Raw genomic sequence first — 12,500 nt, forward strand, 5'->3', positions numbered from 1 at the left:
TGGGTCGTAGTAGCCAGGGTTCTAGAAAGCAAAGGAGTGGTGAGACCAAAGTCCAGACCTGCACTAGGTGGTGTGTGCCGAAAGGGCTGGGTAAATCCCAGCTGAGAACTTCATTGCACGATAATAATGGGCTTGTGACATGACATCAGAACCTTTTTCCTGACGCCAGCCCCTTTTCGGTCACTGACGTCCATCTTGCTCGTGTCAAAGAGCCTCACCTTGTAGTCATCACAAGTGGCCCCAACGGCTGTCCCGAAAGTGGAATTGTTGGACCAGTTGCTGTCCCCACTGGGGTAGTTGCCGCTGTTCCCCTGCTGGCTGGACCAGCGGTCTCCCAGGGTGCACTTGCCATAGATGTTGTTCTCGTGGATGCTGGCCACCAGGGTCCAGCCGCCTCCATGCGTGGTCATGTCACAGAAGGTCTGGTAGACCTCCCCGTCTTCTGTGCCCAGGAAATACAGCCCATCTGCAGAGACCAGATCACCTGTCATTATTCTCTTTGCTAGCCCCACCAAAATGTATGGTTGCCAGGATGTTGGTGATGGGCATTGTCTCTGAAGAGACGCTAAAAGTGCCAGGCTCTTTGTGGACATGAACATGGGCGGGTACCTGCTTCCCAACACAGCTTAGACCCAGTCCTCCTCCCAGCCTTGGAACTGGGGAAGTGGATTGTCCTTTCCTGTTGGCCTCAGAAGCAGACCTTCACTCACACAAGCCCCAGCCTTCCTTCTGAGCTTGACTCTGGAAAGGGGAGCGGAGTAAAAATCCCCTGCAGTCATTTGGAGCTTCTCGGAAACTCCAATGGAGAAGAGGGTGGGGAGGAAACCACTTGCCCTAGTGATTGTTACATCATGGTTGGTTGGCAGCCTTCAGTCTCGAAAGACTATGGTATAAGCCTACAGCGCCCGGTATTCCCAGGCGGTCTCCCATCCAAGTACTAACCAGGCCTGACCCTGGCTTAGCTTCTGAGATCAGACGAGATCGGGCATGTGCAGGGTAACAGTTGCAGGTATGTTTGTAAAGATGGGTGATCTCAGAGGCTGATCTAGAGTCTGCTGTGAGGCATTCACCTGTCACAGTTTGGAATTATTTAGGATAGCGGTTCCCAAACTGTGGGTCTGGGACCCACCAGTGGGTCATGGCCCAATTTTTGGTAGTTGCACAGATTAGGGTCTGTCCATCGAGGGTTGAATAAGCTGCTATTTGGGGGGGGGGGGGAGAACTGCTGCTGCCAATCACCATTATAGTCTCACCCTTTGGCATTTATAAATCAGGTCACAGCCTCTAGGATCTCTAAAAAAATTGGGAACCTCTAATTTATTCATACTGGGAAATTCAGACTGGGTTAAACTGTCTTCCATTTTGGTCAGTGCCGGTACAGCAATGGCACTCAAGCAATCAAAAGACAGACTTAGAACAGCATGCAGAGTAATCTGTTACCCTGCACATGCCTGATCTTGTCTGATCTTAGAAGCTAAGCAGGGTCAGGCCTGGTTAGTACTTGGATGGGAGACCGCTTGGGAATACCGGGCGCTGTAGGCTTATGCCATGATCTCGGAAGCTAAGCAGGGTCAGGCCTGGTTAGTACTTGGGTGGGAGACCGCCTGGGAATTCCGGGCGCTGTAGGCTTCTACCATAGTCTTTTGAGACTGAAGGTTGCCAACCAGAGTAATCTTAAGTGGCAGCTCGGGGGGGGGGGGTGTGATGGCAAGGGTTAGGCTGGAACCCTTTTGTAGAAACCTGCATGGCACAAACCCTTTAACTCCAGCCCCTGTTTCAGCCTATTGTGGCCCAAATCTCTAGCTTTGGAGGTTCTAGATCTGACCTGTTTCCCCATTCGAGCTCACCCACCTGCAGCCCCTTCCAGTGCTGTTTTGATTTCGTTGCAGCTCCGGTGCAAAGACTGGAGGAGGTTCGGGGGCAGGCCCTGCTGGTTCTGGAGGCAGGTGGCATCTTCCCACTTGACCATCAGCTTCAACATGTCCCGTTTCAACGAGGTGACGCAGCCGTTGGTATCTAAGCAGAGAGGATAAATCAGCCCTTCTCCTGTCTGAACCTGCCCAGTTTTTCAGACCCCCCCACTGAAGCTTCCCACAAGCAGAAATTAAGGAGGGTTGCCTGTTCTTATATACTATATCTGCCTGCTCTTCTATATTATATTTTACCAATGTCTACAGTTTGAAGAGACACTTGGCCAACAGACTGAGGCAAAGAAGGAAGGCCCACAGCCAGGGAGACAGGACCAGGGACAGACTAGAGCTAACTTGCTGCTCTCCCAGTGTGGAAGGGATTGTCACTCCTGAATCAGCCTTTTCAGCCCACGCTAGAACGCTGTTCCAGAACCACCTTTCAGAGCGCGATACCAGAGTCTTTCGAGACTGAAGGTTGCCAACTAACTAACTGGTGGAAAACCCAGGTGAAATATATAATCAATATATATATCAATATATAATCAATAAACAATAAGACATTTTATGGGCCTGGCAGAGACAACAAATGGTTGGCAACCTTCGGTCTCGAAAGACTATGGTATAAGCGTACAGCACCCGGTATTCCCAGGCGGTCTCCATCCAAGTACTAACCAGGCCTGACCCTGGCTTAGCTTTCGAGATCATGGTAGAAGCCTACAGCACCCGGTATTCCCAGGCGGTCTCCCCATCCAAGTACTGACCAGGCCTGACCCTGCTTAGCTTTCGAGATCATGGTAGAAGCCTACAGCACCCGGTAATTCCCCAGGCGGTCTCCCATCCAAGTACTAACCAGGCCTGACCCTGCTTAGCTTCCGAGATCAGACAAAATTGGCATGTGCAGAGAAGGACTCTGTGAACTGATCCTCTTTCCCATGGTTCCCTCCTGGCTGCCGTCAAGTGCTGCCGTAGCTTAGGGCAGTGGTTCCCAAACCTTTTATTTGACTGGGCAGCTTCCTTGATCTACTGGGCCATTGTCCACGGCTCCCCATTACGGCTACAATCCTATACATTGTAAAGGGCAGCGAGTTTTTTGCAAGGATTTCCATGCTCCTCTGGAAAGGGTTTCCATGGATCCTTGGAGAGCCACGGCACACAGTTTGGGAACCACTTGCTTAGGGTGAACAGAAACACAGAACAGATCTGCTCTTTTAGTAACTATTTATTCTAGCCCCCCACCCCCCATCAAAAAAAATCGTGCACTGACTTACCGCATTGCTGTCCTTTTGGGGAACACAATCAGGCAAAGCAAGAGGGCCACGAACCGGTTCATTTTTCTGAGTGGGAAGATGAAAGACCCACTACATAATTATCCTTCTCTGATCTCACCTACACTTTCTCAGGCTCCCAAAGAAAGAATTGTAGAGTAGACCTCTGCCCAGAAAAAAATGGTTGGCAACCTTCAGTCTGAAAGACTATGGTATAAGCCTGCAGCACCTGGTATTCCCAGGCGGTTCTCACCATCCAAGTACCTAACCAGGCCTGACCCTGCTTAGCTTCCGAGATCATGGTATAAGCCTACAGCGCCCGGTATTCCCAGGCGGTCTCCCATCCAAGTACTAACCAGGCCTGACCCTGCTTAGCTTCCGAGATCATGGTATAAGCCTTACAGCGCCCGGTATTCCCAAGCGGTCTCCCATCTCTAAGTACTGACCAGGCCTGACCCTGCTTAGCTTCCGAGATCATGGCATAAGCCTACAGCACCCGGTATTCCCAGGCCGGTCTCCCATCCAAGTACTAACCAGGCCTGACCCTGCTTAGCTTCCGAGATCAGACAAGATCAGGCATGTGCAGGGTAACAGTTAGAGCTGAAGCAAACGCATCCAGTTCAAAACTGGACTGGGTACAAATGGTTCCCTCTGACGGCCCTGACTCACTGGCACAGTTTGATCCTTCAACTTGTCTTCTGGGAAGGTGGCATCTCAGATGTTTTCAGGTTTTATTCTGCCGTTGCAAGTTCCCCCCCCCCCAACAAATGCTCCAGTTTTGTGCCATGTACAAAATCGAAAGCGTTCCTGAAATCCTCTGAAATCCACCTGAAAATCCTTTCCAACTTTCCAGTGTCGGTGCAGCCCCATGTAAGGGAGCAAATGTCCCCTTACGTTGAGAAGGCCTCCTTGACTGCTTCCCCACTGCAGGATGAAGCATGCACCCCATTGACCCAGCTGCCCCAGAGCTGGAAAGTTGGGTAGGATTGGGCCCTGTGTCTCCGTATATCTGCCGGTCTTCTAAACATTAAAGGGTGCAGACAGGCAGGAATTTGCAGAACAGAGGGGGGAAGATGACGGGTCATCCTAACTGCATAGCTGGGTATTTGGCTGGTCTAGTGGGCTGTTGCATCTGGTGTATCCTCCCCCCTCCCAAGTTTTAAAGAGCCAGGGTGGTGTAGTGGTTTGGGAGGTTGACTTAGACCTGGAAGATCCAGGTTCAAGTCCCCCCTTAGCCACAAAGCTTCCTGGGTGACCTTGGGCCAGTCACTTTCTCTCAGGCTCACCTACCTCACAGGGTTGTTGTGAGGACAAGAAAGAAGGGAGGAGCAGCTGTGTAAACCGCCCTGAGCACTTTGGAGGAAGGGCGGTATAAAAATGTGAAAAATAAATAAAAAAAAATAAAAACCCTAAAGGAACCTCTTCCAGGTCCTACCTGGGTTGTTGGGGGTTACCCATTTTGAAAACCCAGGACTACTCCCCAAGCAGGCCTTCAATGTAATATGCAACGTAGGACTCTGGAGGAGATATTCTTGACTCACCTGGTGTCCAAACTTTGTCTCCAACTTTGGCGGCGGCGCAGCAGTTTAACTGGAAAAAGAAGTCCTGATTTTTTGGTTGGGTCCAAACTTCTCTCTGTCCCTGTCTCTTTTTTTTTTTTATAAACAGTCAAGTGGACCTTGGAACACAGATGAGGAAATCAGGGCCTGCAGGGTGCAGGATGACCAGAGCCAGTTGGCCATACCTGGTACGGAGGACAAGTAGGTGCGCGATACAGTGACGTAGCTAGAGGGGGTGCAAAGAGCTAAGTTTTGCAGGGAGCCTCGCCGCAGCAAGGTGCAAGGGCCCCTTCCCTTCAAACCAGGCATACACTTGTGTTTTGCTTCCACTGGAGTGGCTCCAAAGGGGAGGGGGAGACCACTTGCGCACCACGGTGAAGCTCCCTGCCAAACTTAGTGCTTTGCACCCCCTCTCGCTACACCACTGATGGGATAGATCCCCAAGGGATTGATTCATTTGGTCTCTCAGGAGTAGATTCCTCTTCATCTTCCTCGAAGCACACATACTTCTGTTACATCCAGCCTGTGTCTCAAGTCTTTTGTGTCTCAAGACTTTTTAAAATGATGGTCAATGCGTGTGCGCTTTTAAATGAGAATTCCTGGTCACAGCGAGTATGAAAGCTCCTCTGGCCACTGTCATTTCCCCAATGTCCAGGCACTCTTTGCAAGTGTCCAAAGAGTTGGGAAAGAGCTGGAGGAACTTCCTAGCCATAAAGATCTACCTTTATAATGCCTTAGCGCATCTGGTGGCTAGAGAAGAGGTGGCAGTTCAAGTCCGAGGCGGGGGGGGGGGGGTTCCCAACCTGGAGCAGAATCCCAGGGATTTCCTGAGACTTGGGGGGGCGGGGTCTGCACAGGAGGGATGGTCTCGGCAAACAAGGGCCCCTGACCTGGGTACTCAAGCCATTTGAATGGAGTGACTCTACTGGCATTTGGGCTGATTAACAGCAATGCCTACTGCGGTCCAGTTGGCTGGCAACCTTCAGTCTCGAAAGACTATGTTATATAAGCCTACAGCACCCGGTATTCCCAGGCGGTCTCCCATCCAAGTACTGACCAGGTCCTGACCCTGCTTAGCTTCCGAGAACATGGCATAAGCTTACAGCACCCGGTATTCCCAGGCGGTCTCCCATCCAAGTACTAACCAGAGCCTGACTCTGCTTAGCTTCCGAGATCAATGGTAGAAGCCTACAGCGCCCGATATTCCCAGGGCGGTCTCCCATCCAAGTAATAACCAGGCCCGACCCCTGCTTAGCTTCCGAGATCATGGCATAAGCCTACAGCACCCGGTATTCCCAGGCGGTCTCCCATCCAAGTACTAACCGGGCCTGACTCTGCTTAGCTTCCGAGATCATGGATATAAGCCTACAGCACCCGGTATTCCCAGGCGGTCTCCTATCCAAGTACTAACCGGGCCTGACTCTGCTTAGCTTCCGAGATCATGGTATAAGCCTACAGCACCCGGTATTCCCAGGCGGTCTCCCATCCAAGTACTAACCAGGCTGGACCTTGCTTAGCTTCCGAGATCAGAGGAGATCAGGCATGTAAGGTTTGCACAAGGCACGGAGAGTCTCAATAGAAGACGACTCTGTGTGAAACCGAATCCTCTTCCTTATTTGTGTCAAGTTCTGACCTTCCTTCTTGTCCCTGTTCTTGGCCAATCACCGCTCCTGCTTGTTCCCTATTTTTTTTTTATTTTGGGGGCATTCCTTTTTTAAAATGATGCACATATAGGGCAGCCGCATCCCTAACCTGCTCCGGAGCAAGCAGGTCAACTGACCTGCCCTGTATTCAGTGCAGGTCAGATGCAGGTTGGAGGTCAACTTGGGGTAGGGGGATATTTTTCCCCTTACCCCGTGTCGAGCCCCAGCCTGCCCTATGGGGGCTACCCAGATCTGTGCCAGTGATTTTCGGCTGGTGCAAATCTGAGCAACCTTTGTAAAGCCGCAGGGCTTGGGAATGGGGGATCAGGATTTGGCCACAGCAGCCCGATCCCATCCCCCCTCCCAGGCCTGGTCCACCTTCTGCCCCATCCTCCATCTAAAACTGCCCCCTTCCTGCCTCCATTCTACCCTCCTGGCTCCCTCTCAATCCCCCTGCACTGGTCTTCCCAAACCGGCACAGATTCATCACCTCCAGCGCTGGTTCCGGTCTCCTCAAGCCAGCACATTTACCGCACATTCACAGTGGTGGCGCTAGTGGGGTATGAAGGGTGTGGGCTGCAGCAGGTGACGCATCCGGGGGGGGGGGGTGACACCACTAGTAGCCAAAATTGTTAAAATTGTGGTTTTTCAGCAAAAATACTGTCAAGTTATATATCAATCGTGGTGGGCAGGGGGCAGACAAGTGCGGAGTTAGATGCATGTAGTATAAGACGGGTAGCGAAGAGCCTTTCGACCGTGTGTAATGGGGGTGGGGGGCGCTGAAGCTCACTGTCAATGAATATGTACAGTTTAGGCCTAGTAGCATTGCAAAGCCTGAACCAAAGTAACCCAGCAACACAGAAGGGGCTTGCAGTCCTAGCTGCTAGGAATTTACAACTCAATGGAAGGTGATAATGTAGCACCTAGGCAGCCAGAAAGACGCCCATCAAGGATGGAATACAGCAGTAGATCTCCAGGGGGGAGGGAAGAGCTGAGAGGGAGAGCATCCAGCCCCACTTCCAGAGGACAGGGTCTCTTGGTTTTTGTCTCTTGGTGAGATAGATGGTGGGTGCACTGGCCTGAGGATCTACAAAAGAAGCTGACCCAGGTGAGAGTCAGAGAATAATAGAGTTAGCCAGTTAGCTTTGTTGTTTTATGCTGATATGTTTCCTAGAAGTTTTTATGCCTCTAGCATTTGCTGCCTGTTTGTAACTTTTTGTAACCCTATGTACTTAATAAAGTAAAAAATCCTTTTACCGTGTTGGTTCATTGTCTGTTGGGGACAAAGTTTCCGAATCCTGCCTAGCCGTTCAGGCAAGTTAACCAAAAATCCTCATTGTGGACTAGTAACTTGAGGACTGAGACTTTAAGTAAAGAACGTGCTCCGTGCCTACAAGGGATATAGTTAAGCCTAGAGGGTCTCGGTGTCCCTGGACCGAGGCACTGGCTCTTACAGGGTGGTGGCAGTACTACCGAACAGGGATCTTTGAGGGCTCTAGGGTTCAGAACCAACAACTCTGAGCACCCAAAACCCTGGGAGTGTGAGACCAAGTATACGACACTCACAAAGCGATCCTTAGTCTGAAAATAGGGGGTGCTACAGGTAAGCCCTTATTTTTACCTAGGAAAATGTTGATGAGGCACACCAGTGGGGGGTGGGGGGGTGGAGAGATGCAGTTTGGGATTGTCCCAGCTGGGGCTATCTCTGCCTCTTAGCAGCACAGCCCTGGGGTGCGGCTTTGCTGTCAAGGCAATGCGAGGGCTAACAAGGGCTGATAACAGATCTTGGGGCCCCCACCAGGAGACTTGTGGGCCCGCAAGGCGCTCTGGACAGATCCGGGGCCCCCTCCCCTCCAGCCTTGGGGTTGGGCGCCTCCCTTTCGTACGTATGTGGTTTTTGGAATGAAAGGGGAGAGCCCTCCTCCACAGAGTTATTCTGGGCCTCACCTGTTGCCAGTCAACCCGCGAAATGAGAAACAGATGACAGGGAAGTGGAGGCCGTCAAAAATATCGAAATGAGAAACAGATGACAGGAAGTGGAGGGCCGTCAAAAATAGACCCTTTGAATGTCAAGCGTTGGCGGATTAGCGCGGCCCAGGCTGCTAGCGGCATCACTAGAGCTGTTAATGGCGCAGGCAAAAGTCTTGGTTAAGATGGAAGGGCATAGAACAGGGTTTTTCCTGGGTTTCCACCAGTGTGGCCATGGCGCAGGGCAATGCCCGGAATCCCTTTCCCTCCCAACTCTGAGGGTGTTTGATGCCAGGCTCCAGTGGCGTAGCTAGAGGGGGTGCAAAGCACTAAGTTGTGCAGGGAGCCTCGCCACAAGTGTTTGATGCCAGGCTCCAGTGGCATAGCTAGAGGGGGGGCAAAGCACTAGGTTGTGCAGGGAGCCTTGCCCGCGGGTGTTTGATGCCAGTGTCGTAGCTAGAGGGGTGCAAAGCACTAAGTTGTGCAGGGAGCCACACCGCGGTGTGTTTGAAGCCAGGCTCCAGTGGCGTAGCTAGAGGGGGTGCAAAGCACTAAGTTGTGCACGGAGCCTCACCGCGGGTGTTTGATGCCAGGCTCCAGTGGCGTAGCTAGAGGGGGTGCAGAGCACTAAGTTGTGCAGGGAGCCTCGCCGCGGGTGTTTGATGCCAGGCTCCAGTGGCGTAGCTAGAGGGGGTGCAAAGCACTAAGTTGTGCAGGGAGCCTCACCGCAAAATGCAAGTGGCCCCTCACCGTCCCCTTTGGAGCCATTCCGGGTGGCGGGAGCAAAACAGAGGCATTCACCTTGGCTGCCCATGCGCTCCATCTTGCATTCACCTCCGTTTTGCTCCTACCCTCGGGAGTGTCTCTGAAGGGGAGAGGGATGGGTAGCTTGCATGCTGCGGTGAGGCTCCCTGCAAAACCTAGTGCTTTGTACCCCCTCTAGCTACACCACTGCCAGGCTCTAAAGGGAAGAGAACCGGAAGCAAAATGAGCATGTATTTGGGCCCTTGCTTTGTGGAGGGCAGGCTTTGTGGTGGTGCGTCAGGGTTGCTATGGCCTTAAGCTAGAACACCTGGCAAGCACATAGCAACCTTTGGGAGGGATGCTTGGCCTGGGGAGGGGGGGGCTTCTGTGCCATGTAAAAGGGACCCAGATGAATAAGGCTGTTAATTCTCTTGTGCAAAGAGCTGGTTTTGCAGGATGAAGGATGATTGATTGATTGATTGATTGAGTCAATGAATGAATACCTTGCCTCTTTCTGGGCAATCCCTGACAGATTGAGAGCCAAAGTTGCGGTGGGCATCAGGCCATGGCATTCACAGTCTTGACCATAACGGCTTCTAATCAATACAACAACCCCATTCACTGAGAAGCCCTTCAGTTTTAATATATTAGATATTCCGCTTTCTATTTACATTCCTGAATAGCTTTTCCAGGTCACCAATAAGATTCTCTTAAGCTTTGGGCCGTCACAAGCTGCACAGACCTGAGTCGCGATGAGCAAGTCACCGGTCAAACGGTTTCATAGAATAGAATCCTAGAGTCGGGAGGGGCCTAAGAGGTCATCTAGTCCAACCCCCTGCCTTGGGCAGAAAATCCTCTTAGAGCATCTCCAACAGGTGCCTCTGACTGAAGAACTCCAGTGAGGGGAGAGTCCTCACTAAGTAGTTTCTTGTCCTTATTCCGTTTACAGGGCAGCCCTTCCAAGCGGTTTGTGTTCCGAGTACCTCTAAAAGCGGCACTTGCACCAGGACGGTTTGCTGGAAGCCCTGGGACTTAAAGCCCTGTACTTGCCCCCCCCTCCCCGGCAAGTTGCCCCACCTGCCCCCAGGCACTGGGACTGGTGATTCAGGGTGACGCAGCCAGCTGGGCCCTCTGGAAGGCGTTGAGATCTCTGCCAATGCCCAACATGGCTGGCTGCTGTCTCAAAGGACCAGTCCACGGGGTTTACACAGACTTCCGGTTTTACCACGAATGGGCCATTGCCGATTCTTACCGCAAGCCAAACATTCTCTTTTCAAAACAGGCTTTGCAAAATAGAACTTAATGGGGGGTGGGGGGGAAGCAGCTGTTTCATCTTGATGACTATGGAAATTGGAAATGGAAAAGGTGCAAAAGAGAGCGACTAAGATGATTACGGGGCTGGGGCACCTTCCTTATGAGGAAAGGCTACGGCGTTTGGGCCTCTTCAGCCTAGAAAAGAGGCGCCTGAGGGGGGACATGATTGAGACATACAAAATTATGCAGGGGATGGACAGAGCGGATAGAGAGATGCTCTTTACACTCTCACATAACACCAGAACCAGGGGACATCCACTCAAATTGAGTGTTGGGAGAGTTAGAACAGACAAAAAAAAAAATTTCTTTACACAGCGTGTGGTTGGTCTGTGGAACTCCTTGCCACAGGATGTGGTGATGGCGTCTAGCCTGGACGCCTTTAAAAGGGGATTGGACAAGTTTCTGGAGGAAACATCCATTACGGGTTACAAGCCATTATGCGTATGCGCAACCTCCTGTTTTTAGAAATGGGCTATGTCAGAATGCCAGATGCAAGGGAGGGCACCAGGATGAGGTCTCTTGTTGTCTGGTGTGCTCCCTGGGGCATTTGGTGGGCCGCTGTGAGTTACAGGAAGTTGGACTAGATGGGCCTATGGCCTGATCCAGTGGGGCTGTTCTTATGTTCTTAACTACAATTCCAGGAAGCCTTGCAGGTCTCCTGTTATCTGGTGTGCTCCCTGGGGCATTTGGTGGGCCACTGTGAGATCCAGGAAGCTGGACTAGATGGGCCTATGGCCTGATCCAGTGGGGCTGTTCTTATGTTCTTAACTACAATTCCCAGGAAGCCTTGCAGGTCTCTTGTTATCTGGTGTGCTCCCTGGGGCATTTGGTGGGCCACTGTGAGATCCAGGAAGCTGGACTAGATGGGCCTATGGCCTGATCCAGTGGGGGCTGTTCTTATGTTCTTATGTACTATGGAGTTTTCAACAGGAGTTAAGCGATCCAGAGTCAACATAGAGGGGGGACGGGGGAATGGAGCTTCTAAGCAGGAATGACCTACAACAGTGTTCCTCAAGCTTTGTCCTCTGCCCTACCACTCCACACCGTCCACCTCTTTGAAGTACCACCGGACGTCACCACCAGTTCCCTCTTGGGTTGGGAGGCCAGACGCAAAGCAAGAAACACCAGTGAGGAGTTCAGAGTGGACAGGACGGTTTCGAGCTTGGAAAAGCATGCTTTGGAGCTCTGCCCTCCGAGCCGAGCCTCCTACCACTGTTGTGGTGCCATGTTCCGGGTCTCGCTGCTAGGCGACAGGTGTCCAGGGGGTCACAGGATTACCACCAGGGCACCACCCCTCAAGTACCACTGGTGGTACCCATACCACTGACCTACAACGTTCAGTGAATTGGCAAGATTTGCAGGGCGTTTGAGAATGGGCACCCTGGCATGTCCTCTCCCTGGGCCCGCAGTCCTTTTAATCAGAATCGGTCCCTTGCCCACTGGTTCCCAGCTCACCCACACCTGCTGGTCTTCGAGTACGGATCATTGGAAGCGTCTTGCCTCTGCCCACTGAGGCCCTTCTGGGAACCCAGTCCTCTCCTGTGTCCTCTTGGGCTGGAACCACAGATGAACAGTGAAAGACTCTTAAAAGAGCAGCTGGAAATGGGAAAGCGCCAGAGCAGCAAGGAAGAAGGGTGAGCTGCTGGCCCAACAGGCTGCATTGTTTTGGAAGAGGTGGAGCTTCTTCACGTCCGGGTGGAACACCCTGGCATCTTCCAGCGCCCCGTGCGCGGCCAGGGTGAAGTTGGCGTCCCCAGAGGTCACCACGTCGAAGACGCAGGACTGGAAGTAGACGTCCTCGACGGGCAGCTTCTCCTTGCACAACCGGTGGGCCCTCTCGGCACTGACGCCGTCGCCGCAGCAGCACTCGCTCCGGGAGATGCGCTGGCTGGGCGGGCAGCCTCCCACGCAGAGCTGCAGGTCCTGCTCCTCGGTGAAAGAGCCGGCCACCTCCTCAGCCGCCCGGATGGAGAAGGAGAGCTGCCTCCCTGCCTGGCGCACGGCGATGGTGGTGCCAATGTAGGCCGCCTGGATCTCCACGTGCCGTCCAGGGCTGTGCTCCTGGATGGTCAGGCTGTTCCCGCCAGGCCTCTCGCC

The 12,500-nt window shown here is 52.5% G+C and overlaps 2 protein-coding genes and 1 pseudogene across 2 annotated transcripts in view; all 3 read right to left on the bottom strand.

The window, feature by feature from the left end:
- Window positions 1–3: 3 nt before the first annotated feature.
- On the bottom strand, window positions 4–3,240 carry LOC136635830 (intelectin-1-like; the record flags this gene model as incomplete). The annotated part of the gene is given in 5 exon segments (XM_066610953.1): window positions 4–21; window positions 219–466; window positions 1,852–2,016; window positions 3,179–3,197; window positions 3,199–3,240. Coding segments are annotated over 5 exon segments (492 nt in total), but the record flags the coding sequence as incomplete, so codon positions are not given.
- LOC136635838 (5S ribosomal RNA) lies at window positions 894–1,011 on the bottom strand (annotated as a pseudogene).
- Window positions 3,241–11,987: 8,747 nt separating the features above from the next.
- HJV (hemojuvelin BMP co-receptor) overlaps window positions 11,988–12,500 on the bottom strand; it is a 5,642-nt gene continuing 5,129 nt past the window's right edge. The window contains exon 3 of the mRNA XM_066610954.1: window positions 11,988–12,500. This exon is cut by the window's right edge and continues 105 nt beyond it. Within this exon, the coding sequence (XP_066467051.1) occupies window positions 11,988–12,500 (513 nt within the window).

This window comes from Tiliqua scincoides, unplaced genomic scaffold (assembly GCF_035046505.1).
Source record: "Tiliqua scincoides isolate rTilSci1 unplaced genomic scaffold, rTilSci1.hap2 HAP2_SCAFFOLD_106, whole genome shotgun sequence".
Lineage (NCBI taxonomy): Eukaryota > Metazoa > Chordata > Lepidosauria > Squamata > Scincidae > Tiliqua > Tiliqua scincoides.